Source organism: Pelecanus crispus, chromosome 3 (genome assembly GCF_030463565.1).
Source record: "Pelecanus crispus isolate bPelCri1 chromosome 3, bPelCri1.pri, whole genome shotgun sequence".
Classification (NCBI taxonomy): domain Eukaryota; kingdom Metazoa; phylum Chordata; class Aves; order Pelecaniformes; family Pelecanidae; genus Pelecanus; species Pelecanus crispus.
Genome location: NC_134645.1, coordinates 48,213,568 through 48,227,920, shown reverse-complemented (window position 1 = coordinate 48,227,920; position 14,353 = coordinate 48,213,568). Strand labels below are relative to the sequence as shown.

General features: G+C 43.6%; 1 protein-coding gene across 1 annotated transcript in view; it reads left to right on the top strand.

The window, feature by feature from the left end:
- The first annotated feature begins 2,039 nt into the window (after positions 1–2,039).
- BIRC6 (baculoviral IAP repeat containing 6) overlaps positions 2,040–14,353 on the top strand; it is a 188,520-nt gene continuing 176,206 nt past the window's right edge. Inside the window, exon 1 of the mRNA XM_075708606.1 lies at positions 2,040–2,295. Coding sequence (XP_075564721.1) covers positions 2,040–2,295 — 256 coding nt within the window. The remainder of the gene's footprint in view (positions 2,296–14,353) is intronic.

Below are 14,353 nucleotides of genomic sequence, written 5' to 3'. Positions count from 1 at the left end.
TATACCCACATGGGTTTGGGTTGGTTTTTTTCTTTACACAGACACAGTATTTCTTAAATTATTTTCCTGCTACAGCAGCCTGTGTTAATTCGGGTCCTTCTAACAAAAACTCTCTTCTGCAGGAAACCACATTATATTTGAAAGTTCATTATATTTAAGACCATCAGTAGTCTAAAAGCTTTCTCAAATATTTTAGCAGAACATGCTACTTAAATAAAAGAATACCTACAGGTAGTCTTAGCTATACAAGCTGTTATTCCAGTGGGTGAAAAGGGAAAACCTCAACAATAAGAGGTTTTCTCATAATTAGGTCATTTTTGAAGCATGGTGAATACTGCTTCAGAACAAAATGCTTTCATGGCTAGAATGATTCCAACCCTACTTTTTGGGGTAAACCCCCCCACCCCCAAATTTGGGCTGGAACTGCTGTGCGTATTCACACATGGACAGACACCCCCCCACCCTGAAGAGGCAGGAGTCACCTCCCCACACTGGGGTCCCTTCTCAAGGACTGAGATTACTCTGAAACGAAGCTGTAGCAGGCTAGCACTTTGGCTTTTTCACCAAAGCTGGAGGCAAGTTACTTAGGGGCTCTCTCATATCACTCGTCAGGTACAAAAAGAAAACCAGTCTCAGAGCCAGGGGGTGAAAAGCAAATCCCGTCTCTGGTCTCCCCGAGGCAGAGGGCGGCAACCATGCTCGCCCGCTTATGACCCAGTTTTTGTCCGGAGCAGTAACGACTCTGCAGACATGAGGGCCAGGGAAAGCCAATAGCCAGCTGACCGTGCTCGGGCCCTGGAGGAAACGGAGCCAGAACGGAGAATCATAGAATTGTTTAGTTTGGAAAAGACCTTTAAGATCATCCAGTCCAGCCATTCACCTAACACTACCAAGTCCACCACTAAACCAATTCAGGGTAGAGTAGTAATTTCATGTTTCCTGGCTTGGTGGCTGGATTATTTTTTAATGAAAGTAAAAACTAGGAATCATTAAGGTTGGAAAGGACCTCTAAGATCATCAGTCCAACCATCAACCCAACACCACCATGCCCACTAAACCATGTCCCAAAGTGCCATGTCTACCTGTTTTTTGAACACTTCCAGGGATGGTGACTCCACCACCTCTCTGGGCAGCCTGTTCCAATGCTTGACTACCCTTTCTGTGAAGAAATTTTTCCTAATGTCCAATCCAAACCTCCCCTGACGCAGCTTGAGCCCGTTTCCTCTCATCCTATTGCTAACTATGTGGGAGAAGAGACCAACCCCCACCTCACTACAACCTCCTTTCAGGTAGTTGTAGAGAGCGATAAGGTCTCCCCTCAGCCTCCTCTTCTCCAGGCTAAACAACCCCAGTTCCCTCAGCCGCTCCTCATAAGGCCTGTGCTCCAGACCCTTCACCAGCTTCCTTGCCCTTCTCTGGACAAAGTATCCAGAAAAAAACGACGCCGACTCCTCCCAAGAGAGCAGCCCTCCACCCTGAGGCAGAAACCTCCCCCAGCCGGCCTCGGGCCGGGGCCCGGCACCGCGGCCGGCGCTCTCCCGGCAGGGCCAAGGCCACGCAGGCCAGCTCCGCCGCACGGCGGCCCGCTCAGACCCCGCTCGTCCTCGTCCTCGTCGCCCCGCCAGGCCCGGGCCTCCCGCCCGCCGCCGCCTGCCCGGGGCTGGCGCAGAGCTCGCGCGCCCCGCCAGGCCCCCACTCTCCCTTCCCTGCGTATGCCCGCGGCCGCGCGCACGTCAAGGAGCGGGGAGCGGGAGCGGGATAAGGATGCGCGCGCGCAGCGGAGCCCCGCCCCTCTCCTTGCTCTGCCTTCCCGTGAGGAACGGCCGCCAGGCGCGCCCCTCCCCCCTCCGTCACACCGGCGGTCGGTTCCGTATCCGGCGCGGTTGTGTCACTTCCTGCTCACGCTGGCGCTCTCCCTTTCCCCCTCTTCCCGGACCCGGATGGTGACTGGCGGCGGCGGCGGCGGCTCTAGGGACTGTCAGTGAGCGGCTCCCTCCGGGCCTCGTGTCCTGAGGGCGGCGGCGGCAGCGGCCGGCAAGATGGCTGCGGCGGCCTCCTGCTCTTCGGCGGCGGCGGCGGCGGCGGCGCCGGCTGGGCCCGGGCCGGTGTCGGCCGGGCCGGGCTCCTGTGAGTGGCTGCTGCTGCGGGACGGCTGCCTGCGCTGCGACGCCGACGGTCTGTGCAGCCTGTGCTACCACCCGGCGCTCAACGCCATCCTGGCCGTGACCGCTCGCGGCGCCATCAAAGTCATCGACGGCACCTCGGGGGCCACGCTGCAGGCGTCGGCACTCAACGGTGAGCGCGGGGCCTGCCGGGCCCCGCGGCCGCGGCCCGGGCGGTGGGGGCAGCGGGCCGTGGCAGCCCCCGCGGCGGCGGCAGGGCACGATCGCGGCGCTGCGGAGCCGCGGGGGAGGCGGGCCGGAGGCTCGCCTGAAAACAGGTGTCGTGGCGGGCGAGGGGTTTCCGCCCTGGGGAGGCTCGGGGCGGGGAGGCGGGGGGAGGCCGGGCTTGGTTCAGGCCCGTGGTGCCGGGGGGTTCCCCTGGCACTGCTTCACCCCTTGTTTTTCGAGCCTGAACGGTTCCTACTCTTCGGGGCAGAGGTACTCGTGTGGGCAGCACCGAGGCGTTTTTCTTCTGTGGAATGTATTGGCGTGGTTACTAAAAGATTAAGTGGGGATGGAAGGCTGTGATGTATAGGGCTGTATTTTTTTTTTATTTTATTTTTTCAGCTGTTCTCGTGGATGACATGACGTTGAACCTTCCAAAGATTAGAAGCAGCATGTTATGCAGGATAGGCATAGTTCTAGTTCTTATTGATACGTGACACTGTAGTAATGTATTTATTGAGCCTTCATCTGGGTTTCTTAAGAAGGCTTATTTCTTAAAAGTGTGGTTTGTCTTGCAGCGCAGAATTATTTAAGATCAGAATCCTTCATAAAGTTATTTGGTGGTACATTTTTGGATGTATTTGCATAGTTCTGCAGGCCGATGAGTATCTTGACTGTCTTTGGTGCTAGCAACAGTATCCCTGCTATTATGTTAAGGAGGCATGATTAGGTACTGACTTTGTGGAGGCTAAGACTGTAGCATCTCCATAACTACAAAGCAACTTTTTTCATTGCCCGTTAATGTTTTTTACACTATTAACAAACTAGTTCTGTAGAAGAAGATCTGATGCCATTAACAGCTTTTGTTCCTGGTTCATTAATGGTTCTTAAACTGGGGTACTTGTCAGAATACTGGCAGGGGGCTGTTATTTGGTATGTTGCGAGACCAGCCCTTGGCATAGAAAGATACGTTTCTTACTAGTTGTGTGTTTCCATGTTCGGGTTCTCCTTACAGTTGTGTGTTGCTAATAAGGTCTAGCTTGGCTGAGTGGTGGTAGTGAAGGGTTGATGTTTGCCACCTGAATGTGACATAGTAATATTGAGAATTGTACGGAGATGCCATAGTCTAGGTAATATGTATACTTTCACCTTGAAAACCAGCAACCGTGTTACAGTGTCAAACTGAAGAGGACAAAAATCAGTTATTTTCTTTCATAAGTTAAGGCCGGTGTATTGTAAAGTGTAAAGATTAAGTGTTTGGGGCGATTAAAAAAAAAAAAAAAGTTTTGTGGAATTATTAAGAAGCTGTCAGCTGCTTTTGTTGTAGATCACTTGTATTGAAAATGAGGCTCTTGTGTGGTGTTTCCTGCTTTGTTCAGAATTCAGATCGTTGTGCTTCTATAATTCCTGTTCTTCTACCATGCTATCTCCTAAAGTGCTGTTTTTATTAATAACTTCATTTCTTACTTTTCTTCAAGCTCTTTCCAGAATTTGAGACTTACTTTTAAATTCTGGATGAAGAGGACATAAATTGAGGACTTAATTTGTAATTGGTTGTCTGTGTAGGAGATGTTTAATTCTCCTGAACAGAAAAAGTGAACTGTAAATCAAAGCCTCAGCTGTGGTTTTACACGTTTCTATGATAGAATCCTTGCAAGGGATTTGATTTAGTATTCAAAATGCTAATGGCAATTCTCCCCTAAATAGTAACTATTTAAAAATAACTGCTTTGCTTCTGTTACGTACATTCAGTCATGTATACTTCCTTTAGTGTCAGTCTTCTCTGTGACAGCATGACTGTAAAAGATGGATTCTACTCCTCACGTGAAACAACAGAATTGCTTGTGATCTACCCACATTTTATCTGTGCAGTATAGCTGACGATTATGTTAGCAGAAAAAAATTTATAACCTTAGTTTAGCTTGAAGAAACTTTAAGTGAATGTCCTTATAGATTCAGACCAGCATGCCTGTCAAATCTGGTTCATCTCAGCAGTTGGTGTCTGTTGGGGCTGCTAGTGACCATGTTCACTCTTGTTCTCTCCTTCTTCAGCCCTTCTTTGGGAAGAGGAGGAAAAGGGAATTCAGCTGTTCTCTGATGTCTGCCAGCTCTGTACAGCGTGAGCTTTTTTAATGTAGGATAGTAGTATTTGGACACTCAGACCTGTAGACCAACTCTGTTCCTGCTCCCTCCCCTGCCATAAGTGACAGGTCAAAGGATATTGTTGCTTCAGGGACTTCTGGTGCTATAACTAAAAATAGAGTCCCTGGGAATTAAAACTGCTTCTCTTGGGGGACTGTTTGTCCTCCTTGGTAATGGGGGCTGCAGGTCTTTTGCTCTGCCAAAAGATTTATATTGGACAGAAATGCTGTTGCTCATTACCCAAGGAAAAACAAAACATAGCAGGCCTTTCTTTCTAAAAAGCAGTGCAAGAAAAAGGATCCCCCGTCAAGGGTGGGGCGGAGAAAAGGAAACACCACCAAGCCTCAGTGTGGCTTTTACTTGCAGTCACAGTTAACTGCGTCAGTACATTAAGCTTTGAGTTCATTCTCGGTGAAAAGATTGAACCTGTGGAATACTGAATCGGGTAGAGCAGTGGAGGCTGCCTTTGTTAGAATGTAAATGCAGACTGGTGTGTAAAAGAACAACACGAAAGATTCACAGCCAAAAGACGGTTCAGTTATAGATCAGGTGCAAACAATAGGATGTGCTCCCTGGTTTATGTGCTTCAGTTTCTTATGTGAACATCATTGGTCTGATGTATGTGATGATCCAGGGATTGTTCTTCTGAGCCCAAACTGTAGGAATCCAGTGAGGATGATTATTATTATGATACCACACTGAATCTTCATCAGATCTATCTCTTGAAAGTGTGTGACCTTCTTTAATCTGTTCCCTGTATGGGCTCTGTAGGCCTATTCAGGAAGGCCAAGTGATCATTTGCAACAGCCCAGAATGTGGTAGCGAGTAAGACTACCATTGGTAAGGGGAAAATCAGGTGATCCTTTAAAATTAATGTTTGTCTTACCTGGTCACGAGGTTGTCCTTTTTATTCTACCAAGGCCGTTGCATGCACACTATGCATTTCAGAGAGCCGGACTGGGAGAGCGAGGACCATTCTTCTGATTACTGGGTATTAGGTATTTCTGTGTGTTTGGTAGTAGTGATTAGTCAGGACTAGTTTTGAATCTGTCATGCAAGTCTATCAAGTGCTTTATTTTCCCTCTTAGGCATTTAAGTATTTGTGTGCTTTCAGTTTCAAGTTGAGCACTGGTAGCTAAAAAGCATGAATGATCAATCTCCAAATACAGCACTAAGGATGAGCCTTTTCCTCTGCCTCAAAAAAACAAAACAAAAAACCCCTGAAGAATCAAAACAAACTTACAGAATAATCTCCGGTGACTGTCTTAGTGTTTGTAGAGATGTTTGACTTATCAGTTCCTTCTATTTACAAATAAAATAAGAAAACTGCTTGAACTGGGAGAGTGCTGTAATTCTCAGAGAAGCTTGGCCGGGAACACAGTAAGAAACTAAAATGTACTGTCAGATGGACAGTGACCATCTTGAATGTTTCTGTAGGTTTTTCTAGATTAATTTGACATAGCAATAGCTTCAGAGCCTCATTCACTAAAATGCATAGTGTTCCATAGCTAAAGCCTTCTAAATTACTATAGAGGCCCTAACAGTAATCAAAATACAGACTTTTGAATCCGTACGGGGAAGGATCTGTTCATTGTACATATGTACCAGTTCCTGTAGGGGAAACAGAGACTCTGCATTATTACCAGAGGCCTTCAACCACTGTTCCTCCAACAGGAGAATTTAGAAGGAAATAGATCCCAGCCCAGGAGGCTCACCTGTGGAGGCAAGTTCAACACCATTGTCTGTCTGTCAGTGTTCCCTTTTGCGAAGTCCTGTTTGTCTTCAGCTGGATCACTGTGAATTATGGAGCCTTGGAAATCAATCGGGGATATCCAGTTCTGTTTCTTTTTGATTCCTTTCCATGTGATGCAGGAGGCAAAACAAGAAGAAAAGATTCTCTTTTGAAGCTTGGAAGTCATAGAGGGTGTGTATACTTCTTATTATCTCTAGGAAGAAATTGTTGGGATACTCTGCCATCCAATTCTAGGCTTGAATTATTTGAAGACATCATTAGCAGTTTCAACTGTTTCAGGCTCACTGTGGTAATATTGCTCAAGTTGTCTCCTTCATTCCTCAAAACTGGGGCGAATTTCTTCATCTTCTTGGCTGTTATTTTCATTTGCTCAATTATGAGACAAAAAAATTACTATATAATGAAGGCTGTCACTATTGATACAGAATTTTCTCCTTGTTTATTTTCTCATCGTATGGGGAGTACTGTCAAATATCTAGTGACCTGCTACAGTCCACCTTGTGTTTGAGTATACTTGGATGACAATGCTAATCTGGGTAAAATGCTTCTCAAAGAGATCATGCCATTGATTTATGTGATCTTAAGGTCATTCATGAAAAGCCTTAAGCACTTGAAAAAACATAATAGGAGAACTGTTAGATTTGAGTTCAGTGTTTTATACCAATAAAGTTTCTAGAGTGCTGTGTGCTCCGTTTGTCTGCTGGCTTAATCGGAGTATGTCGGATATCCCTTCTTACTTGCCATGCATCTTGCCAGACTGCCAAGATGTCATTAATTGTTACTTCCAGGCTCTGTGGAAGCACATCTGGATTATCTTCTGCAGAAGCTAAAATAGAGATCTCTTCTTTTCACATGCCTGTAAAGGGGTGTTTGCATTACTATGTTTATTGAAGGGATCCAGAAGTAACAACAGACAGCAATGCAGGCATATATTATGTTGCCAGGCAAGATAGCACAACATTTTTCATTTTATTGGCAGATCATTCATATGTGGACTGATGGATTCATGGCTATCATTGCAACAGTAGTGCTGTATTATTAAAGGCTGCAGAATGCTTTAATGTCAGGTAATTGGAAATTTCCTAGCACTCTGCAGATGAACTTTGAAAAAGGTCTTCTGCAGGAAGATGTATCTTGAAATGCTTCTTACTGACCCGAAGAAGAAATACTGTGCTCTGTGTCAAGGATTTGAACTTTGACTTCCTGGGCTATTCCATCTTGCAGGTAGTTAAGGTATTTCTCATTGATATGAAGAATCCTCAGGAAAATACTGATTTTAAGCCTCAGTGCTGATTGTGGTCCAGCTTTGGTCAAGACAGCTTTTCATATGCTTGTGTGATAAACCCTTCAGCTCAGCTCCCAGTCATGTTGTGTACTGTATTATATAAAATGTAGAAGAAACATGGCAGAAATCTGTTCTGGCAGAGTATGCTGGTTTCGGCTGGGATAGAGTTAATTTTCTTCCTAGTAGCAGGCATAGTGCTGTGTTTTGGATTTAGTAGGAGAAGAATGCTGATAACACACTGATGTTTTAGTTGTTGCTAAGTACTGCTTATGCTAGTCAAGGACTTTTTCGGCTTCCCATGCTCTGCCAGGTGCACAAGAAACTGGGAGGGGACACAGCCAGAATAGTTGATCCAAACTGACCAAAGGGCTATTCCATACCATGTGACGTCATGCTCAGTATATAAACTGGGGGGGGTTGGCCGGGGAGCAGCGATCGCTGCTCGGGAGCTGTCTGGGTATGGGCCGGCGGGTGGTGAGCAATTGCATTGTGCATCACTTGCTTATTATTATTATTATTATTATTATTATTATTATTATTATTATTATTATTATTTTGTTACTATTATCATTACTATTTTCCTTTATTTCAATTATCAAACTGTTCTTATCTCAACCCAGGAGTGTTTCTCACTCTTACTCCTCTGATTCTCTCCCCCATCCCATCGGGGTAGGGGGAGTGAGCGAGCGGCTGCGTGGTGCTTAGTTGCTGGCTGGAGCTAAACCACGACACAGAGATAATTGATTAGTTCAAGTCCAGAAAATTGTGAAAGCAAGCAGGTAAATCTCTGTTGGACTCCAAGTAATGGAAACATGGAGAAGGTTTTTGGTTTGGATTGCCCAGCCTAGTGATCTTTAGAAGCCCTGACCTTTTTACTGTTCTGAACATCATGGTGATCAGTGGCTTGGATCTAGTGTACTCTCCTGTCCTATAATTGGTCCTTTCTAGCAGCCCACCATAATGTTAGCTAGCTCAGTAGAACCCCTTTCCGAATCTTTAGTTATATTGTTTATAACAATATTTTTATGGTTGCTATTGCATTGGTATCCATAACTTGAGCTTAAGTGAAATACAACATCTAAGATTTTGTAAGACGGAGTATAAGAAAAATCTGTCCTAGACTGAAGATTCACCTTAAATGTTTCTCTCAAAGTTTTAATAACGGTTATGTCTGAGTTTTTTGGTATGGTATTGATCTGTTATTTCAGGTTTTCTTTCCAAGTTGCTTTCAAATCAGGACACACAGCTGTCCATCCTCGCTGTTATGAGGATTCTTTAATTCTCCCTGAACCATATGACGTCTTTCAAAAGTGCTTCTTAGGCTGTCTTGGAGATGTAGATAAGGCTTAGTGGACTCTTGGACAACTTTTGAGGCTATCAGTCTGTCCTAGGTCATGTTATGAGATAGCTTGTTGCATGTTGTCTGTTCTAGTGGTATCAGTAGCTGCTCACCATTTTTTTTTATTTTTAAATAAAAAATTTACATGTGGATCAGTTCACTTTCCTCATGGTTCTTAAGTGATGCCACAGTATTGCTTTCTGCTGTTAGAAAGCTGTCCTTTAAATAGTTAATGCTCTCTTAATTGCAGTGACTGCTTGTAGTCACCAGATGAATGCTTACCACCAAGTGGACAGTTCAAGAAAGAACAGCTATTGCCCTCAGTTCTTCCATTTGTGAACTACACGTGGATACCAACACTTGCAGCTTTTTTTTGTTTCTGTGGAGTCAAATCCTGGATTGTGTATTGGCCCAATTCCTTTGCTGCCTTGTCTTTGGGAAGAGTATCAAGATTTGGTAAGGACCCAGTGCATGGATGTTAGAGGAAGGAGCACTCCACAGTTAAGCGTGATGCACAAGAAGTGGGGGAGAAAAAACAGCTTTTGTTTTATAGCCTGGATTAAAAGTGTAAAATTATGGAAATAATAACTTAACCTGTCACATAAATGTAAACGCCATTATGTTTAAAATTTTCTTGAGGCATTTGCTAGGGTTGTTCAGTGAGTATTTTATTGATAATTTTTCTAATGTGTAACTTAAGAAAGGAGGGAATTTGCTTACCAGTTAAGTAGTCTTGAAAATTAGAAGCATTAGTGAAAACACATATCCAGTCTCAAGTGCTGGTTAATGAAGGCTTGCACAGCATACAGTCTGTTGGCAGTTCTTCAGTCCACTGTACAATTTGTGGAGAGAAAACTCTTTCATCCACTGTACTTCCCTGACCTGAGTGAGTGTGAAGCAGTCAGCATCTTATCTGAGCATTTGGCAGCTGTAGGAGAAGAGTTTGATGAACTCTGTTTACTGGGCAACAGGCTAGAGAGACTCTATCATAAAAACTCCTTATGGAAAGGAAGAGCTGGGAGGGTGAGGGATGAGGCTGAGAACTGTGATGGAGTGGCTGGATGACAATGGGGAAAAGGTTAGAAAGGGTTAGGGAAGTAGGAGGCTGGGCAGATGGCAGTGAAGACTGGGAAGATAAGGAGCGTTTTATTGGAGAGCAAGAAGGCACTGTGGTTATTGTGGAGAAATACTGTAATAGACTTAGTTGACCTGTCTTCTACAGGTTCCTAGATTCGTGTTGTGATTGTAAATAATGACATACAATGCTATTCGATAGATTTTTTTTAATTGTGTATATTTTCTGTTCAGTTTTCTATAGCTTTTGTAAGTCAGAATTGACAAGATTAGCATTTTTTAACAAATAATCTTAGGCTCGCTCTCCATTCAATAGAGAAAAGTTAAGTCCTTATCTGAACTTTTGGAGGAACCTGCTTCCCATTACCTGCAGAAGGAGCCTGGCAAGACCAGCCTTACAAGGCTTAAGTTAGCTTTTCTGAATGTCCCCTTTTAATGACAGAACTAAAGTTAAACTTATACAGTCACCAGGTTCAAATATTCCTATGCTACAAGTAGGTGTCTTAAACGTACAAGGTCCTTCAATTTTGCCAGCTTCTCTAAAGAATTTGAAAAGGAATCCTAAAGAATAGTTTCACTTTTAAATCTTAACTTAAACATGAATGGATCTATTCCATTCTACTTCAGCTTTCCTATGTACAAGCAGTTATTAGGAGAATGTGGGAATGTATTTAATTAATTTGAAGTACTCATAAGAATTTAGTGGAGTTGGAGCCTAGTGTACTGGACTCTGAACTGACTCATAATGCCAGAATGAGGTCTTGGAGTTGTGCTAGAAATATGAAGTACCAGCTAAACGCTCAGTAGTTATTATATAAGCAATTACTAGAGAAGTTGTCAAGAACCCAACTGAGAATATAAGTCCACTTCAGTGCCTGTATGTGTGCAATTTTGATATTTCCATCTCAAAAAGAGTATAGCAGAAGTAGAAACTTAAGGAGTGGGGTGGATTATGTATGTGAGACAGTATTCAACCTGAAAAAAGATGATGATAGGGATGGGGAGGCAAGAGAGTGAGAGAGGTTTGCAAAATTCCGGATGTGTGAAAAATGTAAATGGGGAATTGATTGTCCCTTCTAGTACAACAGCTGAGGGCACCAGAAGAAGTAACTGTGAGAAATAGTAAAATATGGAGCCCCTGGCTACAGAATATTGTGGGTGCTAGATGTTTGTGGAATTACAACAGCATTGGACAAACTAATGGAAGAACAACCTATCAAAGGTCATTATATAAAAAAATAAATCACTTTTGGCTCAGAAGGTCCCTGAGCACAAATTAGCAGGGGTTGAGAGTGTTACAGGATAGTACAAATGTGTACATACCTTTCTTAAATTCTTCACTAACCGCTTGGTTTAGACCACTGTCTTGGACAAAATGTGGGGTTATGCACATTTTCCTCTGATCCAGTATGGTTGCTTCTGTGTTCAGGGTTGTATTTCCTTAAAAGTAATGTCAAAAAGAGAAAGGTAGGTAGTAACTCAGTAGTCTAACATAGCTGTTGAACTGCTGCTGCAGTGACGGAAGACTGCTGTTAGATTTCGTCCTAAACCCTTTTTTCCTGCAGACTAAACGAGCCTAGTTATCATAGTCTTTCTTCATGTGTGGTATGCTCTAGCCCTCTGTCTTAGTACCCCATCATGGGACTCTCACATACGTGCTGATCTCTCAGATGGAGGACCGAAGCTGGACATGGTATTCTGGATGTGGGCTCAAGGCTGCTGAGTAGAGGAGACTAATCTTCTCCCCCTGAGCTACTGCCTGCGCGATCCCTTGTGTGGTAACAGTTTGTCACTGCAAGGATGCATTGCTGCTGCTTGTTCAGCCCGTCCATCAGGATCCCCAAGTTCTTTCTGTCGGGTTGCCACCCAGACAGTTGGTCCCCAGCTTCTGTTGATATATGGGGTTATATTCCATACCAGGTGTTAAGACCTTGGATTTGTCTTTGTTGAACTTCAGGAGGTTTGTGTCAAGCCATTTCTCTGGCTTTTTAAGATCCTTTTAAAAGGCAGCCCTGCCATTTAGTGCATCCGTTGCTTTCAGTCACCTCCCATTTGGTGTCATCCACAGTCTTGCTAAAGGTGCAGTCTCTCCCGTCACCCAAGCCATTGATGAAGATAGTAAACCATATCAAGCTTTGCTGAATGCCACTCGTAACTGGCTGCTGGGTAGGTGTTGAATCATTAACTACTAACTTTGCGCATGACGGTCTAGCCAGTTTTTCATTTGCCTTGTAGCCCACCCATTTGCTTTTGAGAACTTGCTGCTTCTCCCAGCTTGATGTTTTGGAGCTCCTTATAATATTTGGGCTTGGGAGGGGGGAAGCTAAACCATTTTCTGCCAAACACTCTTGGGAGTTTAAAAAGTGCTATAACTGGAGCTGTTTTCTCTTGTTACAGAGACTGCAGGATACATAAGGGGTAAACTCAGATGCTCTAGCCATTTTAGTGACAAAAAGAGGAACTGGTGGTAAAATTTCATCTGGCAAAGGTTGTTTGTTGTGAAATGCTGCGATGGGAATCGCTCTTGAAGAACGGGAACTTGCTGTTACTGAGCTGTGAAGTATTTCTTGCCTGTCTCTGGTTCTGGGTGGATGCTCTGTAATATGTCTGTCTGCAATTTATGAAAGACAACTTTCCCAAACATTTTTAATCATAGTTTTTCACTTTGAGAAAAATTGTGAAGAAGGCACTGTCCTCTATGAGGTGTTTACAGGAGAATTGCAGGGACTTAAATTTTCACAATTTACCTGATATTGTGGGAAGGACTGTAGAATACTTTGTGAAATCTTTCATAATTTGTTATTGGGATAATGGCATAAAGCTCTGTGAGCAATTGCATTCTGCACAGCATACAAGGCGGCAGACATGTTAGATACACGGAGATCTGAAACAACATAAAGAGCGTGGGCACAAAGAGCTCACCAGTGTCTTCCTGCTGATTCAGTCTCAGTTTAAGTCTGTAGAGTGGAAGAGGACCCCGTGCCTGCAAAGCTAGCGAGATATGAACTGCCTTGATCTCAGTGGGGTTTTGTTTATGTTCTGAAACCTTTTAAGTGTTAATGCTAGCTTCTGTTAGTAGTTGCTTGATCAGACACATCTAGTTAATATTCATGTGGTAGTCTCTGATGCTTTGGCGAAGATAACACATGTTCCTACTCTAATAAGGATTATTAAAACCAGCTATCGTATAATGAAACTGATACTGAAACATTTCTGTCCTGTTTGTTGCTAAAGGAGAAGATAAACTGTAGATCGCATGTCTTGTTCTTGATTAACAAAACCAGTTTTGGCAAATAAGAGTTTGAAGGCGCTTTGTGATATTAAGCTGAGTATTTCTGCCTCCTTTAGCATTCTTACTGTTTGGAGAACGTCTTCAGTTTTCTTCCAAGTTTCAGCTCTGAAGTGTGTTTTTGCTTTATTCAGTCATTTTGGACTGCTCTTCTAGGTGATGTAGCAGATGGAGGTGTGTCTATATAGTGAAATCTAAAAGAGAAAATGTTGCTTGTGTATGGCTGGTTTAACTCAGTCTACATAATTCATATGAAATAGCAGCGTGAACTTGTTTTCATCCAATAGATTCCTTTCCATCCTTTCCCCAAGTCTGAGAATGCTTTTGTTTTGGGAAAGGAGGGACCCATGGAGTGTCTTCATGGTGGCAGCAGAGTGCTTTGCTGAGGTGATGTTTAGAGTAAATAAGGGGTTGGGCCTGGACCTGGAAGATAAAACTGCACTGCTGAAGTTTCCACTGAAAATGTAGGTGAGGAGGAGAAGAGGAGGAACAAGAGAGGATCTATAACTGATCAATTCAGTAGTGATGAGCAGTCATGACCTGATTTGGCCATGCCTTAGCCATGTTCTCATTACTGTGTTCCCAGTTCTTCATAACTGTCTTTGTTTCCTTTGGGAGCCACTGCTGTAAAACAATTTGGAGACAACTCTCCTTTTTAAACCAGGCTTACAGTGGTTTGCTTTTTGTTCTCCTCTGTGTGAAAATGTTACTCTTTGCAACTACTCCATAGTTGTGATTTTATGTAGTATTAGTTCAAAATAGTTTCCTGCAAAGACGGCTAGTTAAGACAGCAAGTTAAACTTTAAGATAGGTTTTTTTTTTCATTTGTACTGTTGAACTTCCTCGAACTGCAAGTGTTCTGATATGCTTGCCTTGGCAAACTTGTGTTACTTAGGTAGCATACAATGATATCTTATACTTGCTAGCTGGATTTTTCAGTTGGTTTTATGATTATGTGAAACAGTAGCCATAGGAAAGGCACCTGCCTTAAAACCAATGAGGACAACTGATACATATGTTTTTTGTTTTGTTTTGGTTTGGTTTTTTTTATCCCAGGTACATGTGAAAAATGTGTGAGAAGTAGCTGAGTAATGTTCTGGCAAGAAGCATTTTTGTCTCTAATGGAAAGGATAGATTTGCTGTC